Source organism: Polypterus senegalus, chromosome 10, assembly GCF_016835505.1.
Source record: "Polypterus senegalus isolate Bchr_013 chromosome 10, ASM1683550v1, whole genome shotgun sequence".
Taxonomy (NCBI): Eukaryota; Metazoa; Chordata; class Cladistia; order Polypteriformes; family Polypteridae; genus Polypterus; species Polypterus senegalus.
The window spans coordinates 176,713,735-176,719,734 of NC_053163.1; the positions used below are offsets into that span (position 1 = coordinate 176,713,735).

Sequence of the window (6,000 nt, forward strand, 5' to 3'; positions counted from 1 at the left end):
TACAGAGGAGTTGGAAGATTTAGAAACTGAGGAGTCGGAGCATTTATCTACCGACTCCACAGCCCTGCACAATAGTTTTTTTTTTAATCTTAAAATGGCAAATTACAGAGTTTTCTAAATATGCAGGATACTGACAAACACATGCATTTATTTATAGTAAAACTAACCATTGAAATGCAGTTTTCACTGGCTTTTCAAATCGCTCTTTCAAGATGCTGCTGCCAGAATTACTACAAAAATAAGAAAATATGAATGCATAACTCCAGTTCTTATGTACTTACACTGGCTCCTGGTTACGTTTAGTGCAGACTGTAAAATTCTCCTTTTAACATATAAAGATTTAAATTGTCAAGGCCCTGCTTACTTATCTGAGCTTATAATTACTTACAAACCTGCACATTAAGACCTCAAAATGCAAGCCTACTTAGGATTCTAAGGATTAATAAAATAAGGTTGAGCTTTAAGTTACAGGGTCCCAGAGCTGTGGAATGGTCTGCCTGCTACTATTAGGCCGGAGTTATACTTCACGCGACGCGACGCATGCTGCAGCGGACGCTCCTGCTACGCAAGCGTTGTAGTGTTTATACTTGCGCGTGTACTTTACGTAAATCTGGAGGAATCCACCAGGTGGCAGTGTGAGATATTATCGCGGTGAGAACATGTTCGGCTTCTCTGTGTTGTGAATTGCCTAAAACACCTATTAAATTCCAATAACACCTTACCGCAATATCTGTGAAAAGGATGTTTATTGATTAAATCCATAAATCCAGGGATGTACGTGTCCATTCCAGGAAGCATTGAGCACGAGTGAGAAACAGTCCCTTGACGAGGCCTCAGCTCATCGCAAGGTGAATACAAGCACACACATACACTAGCATCATTTTAGCGGCACCAAATCCCCAAATCTGCATATTTTTGGAAGGAAACCGGAGCTCAGTGTGGAATACAAACAGGAAATACCAGCAACATAACTCCCTGCTAGACAGCAGTGCTATCGCTCCGCCACAGTGACACCCCCATGTGTGTATTTATTAACAGTATTCATTATTTAAACAAAATTATATGTAAAATGTAACATACAACTTTTAATGCATTTCATCATGAAAGTGATATCAAGTATAAATCTAAAGATTCTAAATGTGCAGAGAGTTGGAATATCATACAATTAATTTGTTCTGTTTGGCGATCTATTGCTGCTTTCCGCTGCTGAAGCAAAATGCCGACATACAGATTCATTTGTGGTGCTTTTATATTCAAGCGTCACATATTACCGATCATAATGGCACGATACATTTTAAAAGTCTCACATCTTTTGTGCCATCTATTTTTATTGTTTTACTTTACCTGCTGTCAGGTCCAAGAAGCTCGTAGCGATTAAAAACTGGGATGACGTTTACGACTGTCTGCTTTAATGATAAAGTAAACTACGAGGTTAAAGTGGACATTTCGAGATTAAAGCGAAATTTCCACTTTAATCACAAAATACACGTTTTCACCGTGTCCTTTATTTTTTTCTCAGTGGCTCAAATATAACGCTATACATTATGTTGCTGTTGTTAAGTTGCAAAAATTAAAACATAAAAAAGACATATATAAATGACACGATACATTTTAAAAGTCTCACATACCATCTTTTGTGCCGTCTATTTTTTTTTTCACATCGGCTACATAATGTATAGCGCTGTATTTGAGCCATTCATCAAACAGCAAAGTGCGCACATCTATCCCCAAATGATCTCCATAGAGGCTTGCTGTCACATGTAGATAGTAAACAGAGACTCTGACGTCACATTACGACTTTTATCACACTGCGCCCCCGGACTTTTTGCTGGTACTGCAACTCGCACACGCGTCGCGTTAATTTCGGAGGACCTGCTTAGAGGACGCGTGAAATGAACGCTGGGAACGCGTGGCAGCCATGATGCGGGTGCGTACGCGTTCTGAGCGTGAAGTATAAATGAGCCCTTAGAGGTGCCTCTTCACTCTTAAATCCAAACTGAAGACTCACTACTTCAGATTAGCATAAGCCAAGTATAGCTGCCGATTAGCTGTGCATACTGCATCTGTTAGTTATTAGTACCAAAAACTAAGGTGATATTTATAAACCGTTACTAACTCTCATCTATTCCATTTCTTTTCTCTGTATTTTCTACTGCCGGATTGTTTGCCTGCGCAAGAAAAAGTCACCAAAGGTAAAGGAGCACTGGAATCAAGGGGGTAGAAGGGTCCTTTCATTTTATTCACCAATTTAGCACTGACTCAGTTATCCAGGGTCTCCAAGACTCTGACTGCATCTGGCTTGTCCAACTCCTTTTGTACAATCTGGCCTTGGTTGTAAAATTAGATAATGGACAGATATTATTTTACAATTATGTTAATTAGTTTATACTTTGTTTTTGATGTATTTGTACAAATAATCTCATATGTGATAGATAATACTACTCGCTATATACAGAACTATACTTTTTTATTGTAATGTATCGGCAGTGGCAAAGACAGACTACCCAATGAGCTCAGCGAAGGAGATTAGTTGTGTTCCGTTTTGTGTATTTACCTCATTTATGACACCCATTGCACACCCAACCTACCTGGAAGGGAATGTCTCACTCACTTTCTCTCTCTCTCTCTCTCCGAATTCCCTTTCCCAAGATTTCTTCAATTCTCTCCCTCCAAAAACTTTTTTTTTCTCTTGTCGTAGGGGGCTATCTAAAAACAGGGCCTGTTAAAGCCCATTGAGCATTCCATGTCACATTTTGGACTAAACAAGAAATAGTTTGTTGTAGATAATCAAATCTCAATTAAAAAAGAAAATGTTTACATGTTGAATCAACATGAAGTAGTCTGCTTTATAAAGCCACCATGATTGAGGTTACACACTTCACAGTCAGTCCAACTTATTGTCACGCTACGAATAATATCGGAAGTTTAGTCCCAGCCATCTTCCATGGAAAATACAAAAGAATGAACTTCGCCCGAGGCCACGTCATGTATTTTCACAAAATGGACAATTTGTTTTTGCAGCTCAATCAATCATTTGAATACTTCAGTCATATGCCTTATACTGGAGTTATTTTCTCCAAGCTCTTTCAGTTTATTTTATATAGATTTTATATATAAAATTTAAAAAATCTTTCATAGTAAATGCAAAACCTTACAACAGTAATCAAAATTAGAACACACATTTTTATTACACTTTTTGCTTTACAGTCTTTTGTGGTGGTTTGCATTGCCAAACATGCTATATAGGATGACAGTAAGCCAATCCATATTTTTTTTCCATTTTTGTTTCTTAAAAGCTGGATACTTGACCACAAGTGTAAACAGCGGTCCCAGACACCAAACTTTGACAGTGGGTGCAGTTCTTCACCTTGTGTGTCATACAGGCTATAGGCTTATAGACCAACTAATTTTTTTGGTACTTTTCTAGTATCATGATCCTTACCCCCAAAGGGGACATTAACATTAGGGACCTATAGGTAACTATGCCCTACCTCTACTAACTTTAAGGTTAGTATTTGTGGTTGGGGTAGGCCTGTCTATTAATTTAAAATCCAAAAAAAGTAAGTATCCGGGGCAGAGGCCCCACCGATTTGCATCACGATAATAGAAAAGTACCATTTTTTCTTTAGAACTCAGGTTTTGGTTTATGGTACAAACTCTTAAATTACTCATACTTCTTCCTGCAACTGTTACCCTTCAGCTGTGTAAGACGTCCCAGCCTATATTTAGAATTTTGTGAGGTTTACATCTCTGAATTTTCTGAAAAAAGTTTGGAGCACTAGAACAATTGGTTCTTGGCTTGATGTTTTTTCCCCCAATCTGCATCCCCTTGGTGACATCATTTGTAAATATGTTGTTAATTGTCACTGTTACACTGATGACACATCGCTATATAACTGTGAAGCCATAATGACCTTACCCAACTCCAAAACTTAGAGGCATGACTGTCAGAAATTAAATGGATGGGTATGAACTGTCTGCACTTAAATGCTGATAAAACAGAATTACTGCTTGTTGGACCAGGCAAATATGGACACTTGTGTGAGAACTTGGGCGTTAACGGCTGTAGTATTTCTGAAAATTAGACCGTCAAAACATCTTAGAGCAATTTGATACTCTTCTTACATTCTTGGCTCATAAAGGTTATTACCACAACAGCATTTTTTTTTTATCCTGGTAAAAGTGCAAAAAATCTGATCTCTTCTGTGATGGTTAAACAATACATGCATCCGTTTCTTCTAGAAATGATTGTAATGCCTTGTTATCCGGGCTTCCTAGTTGTGCTACTGGAAGTCTTCCACTTGTTGACGAAAAACAAAAAAATGAACATATAATACCCATTCTACAGTACTTTCTGGTTCCAGCTGTACAAGCGAGTGCTGATGTTAAAGTTTCTTTAAATACGCATGGATTTGCACCACCTTACTTAGCTGGGCTAATTAGGACATACACTCATGTACGTCCTCTTTGTTCTCTTAAATCTGGTATTTTAGTCATTTCTCCAGTTAAAGGAAAAAAAAAACAGTTGGTCACACATAACATTTGCCTACTATGCACCTAATCTTTGGAGTGACCTTCCATTATGTGTTACTGAAGCACACACCGTTTACATTTATTTGTTTCTGAGAATGCAGAACGGACCTAGAGGAAGGGCAGAATTCAACTGTCAAGACTAAACAACAGACAAGGTGGAAATCAAAGCCTGCACTCCTCTAAGGCCCGCACTTTTATGTTTTTCAAAAGTTACATAACATCGTCCAACCCGTCATATCGGCAAGTTGGCCCAAGTCAACCACCAGCCCTGGACAAAGCGTCATTTGAAAACTGGCCTTTCAACGGTGTACTGTGTTAAGCATACAGTATATAAAACAATTATTTGAATGGATCTGTATAAAAACGAGATCGTTGATATGAAAGTCACCATGTAAGAACAGATAGTAATTTACTAATCACGGATGGTAAATTCAGCTATATTGAAATATTCAGTGTTTTCCTTCATTTGTCGCTTTGCCTTTTGAATCGATTTCTATTTTCTTTCACCCGTATGACTTAAAAACGTGTGAGTATGCGATAGAAGATCTGCGTATAAGAACCGAACGATAAGCACGCTGACAAGTCGCGGCGCCCGGCCTACCTTCGGTCAGCCCTCTCCCAGACAAATTCAACTGGCCGCTTTTCCTGGCTGTCTTGATTAATCCATACGGGACACCGGGCTCTTCTTTGGCGCTGGCAAAGCCGGCTCGTGAACCCTGTAACGCGCCTCCTCTTTTGAATCTTGACATGATTGCTAACGATTCCCTCTCACACTCCCAACAGGTTCATTTGCCAAAGATTTCTCGATTCTTCTGGCAATCCTTTAGTGGATAAAACGGTTTCACAGTACACGTGTAGATGGAACACAAGGTTGAAACTGACAGTGCCGCGAAGCCGAACCTCTTTGAGAAACTTTTCCGCGGTTACAAATTAAAATTCCGTTTATCAAGAGAAAACTAGTCCTGTTGCGTATGCGCATGCGTATGAGTACTGTTTGTAGCTCAAGCTGCGCGCGTGCGTCCACCGTGCAGACCGACAGCGTGAGAGAAGACAAGGGATTGTCACATCCCAGGGCGAGAATGCGGTAGATCCGCGTTTTTCAACGTGTGGGTTGCTGGACGCCCTAGATGGGTCATCCGTTCAAGTTAAAATAAAAATCAGCCATCGCTGAAATGTCTTCCGTGGCTACTGATTGCAGGATTCAGTTCTGCGCCCATGTCAAAGGGACATTTTTGCTCCTGCATCATACGGAGTGTGACAAGGTGGCCCCAGAATTAACTAATGATTCTACATTGAGCAGGTCCTTTTCAAATGAATGAAAGAAAAAAAGCAACACCGGAGTGTAAAACACAGTTTATTACGACCGGTTATAACCCCGATCATAACGATTGCAATGGGAAGCCTTACAAGAAGCCATAGTGAAAGAACAAAAACCCACAATATTCAAAATATATACCAGTGATCATA

At 39.4% G+C, this 6,000-nt stretch overlaps 1 protein-coding gene across 1 annotated transcript in view; it reads right to left on the minus strand.

Annotated features, from left to right (window-relative positions):
• Window positions 1-5,552, minus strand: part of lrrc40 (leucine rich repeat containing 40) — a 36,707-nt gene extending 31,155 nt beyond the window's left edge. Inside the window, exon 1 of the mRNA XM_039767828.1 lies at window positions 5,135-5,552. Within this exon, the coding sequence (XP_039623762.1) occupies window positions 5,135-5,282 (148 nt within the window). The 5' untranslated portion in view covers window positions 5,283-5,552. The remainder of the gene's footprint in view (window positions 1-5,134) is intronic.
• Window positions 5,553-6,000: the final 448 nt, after the last annotated feature.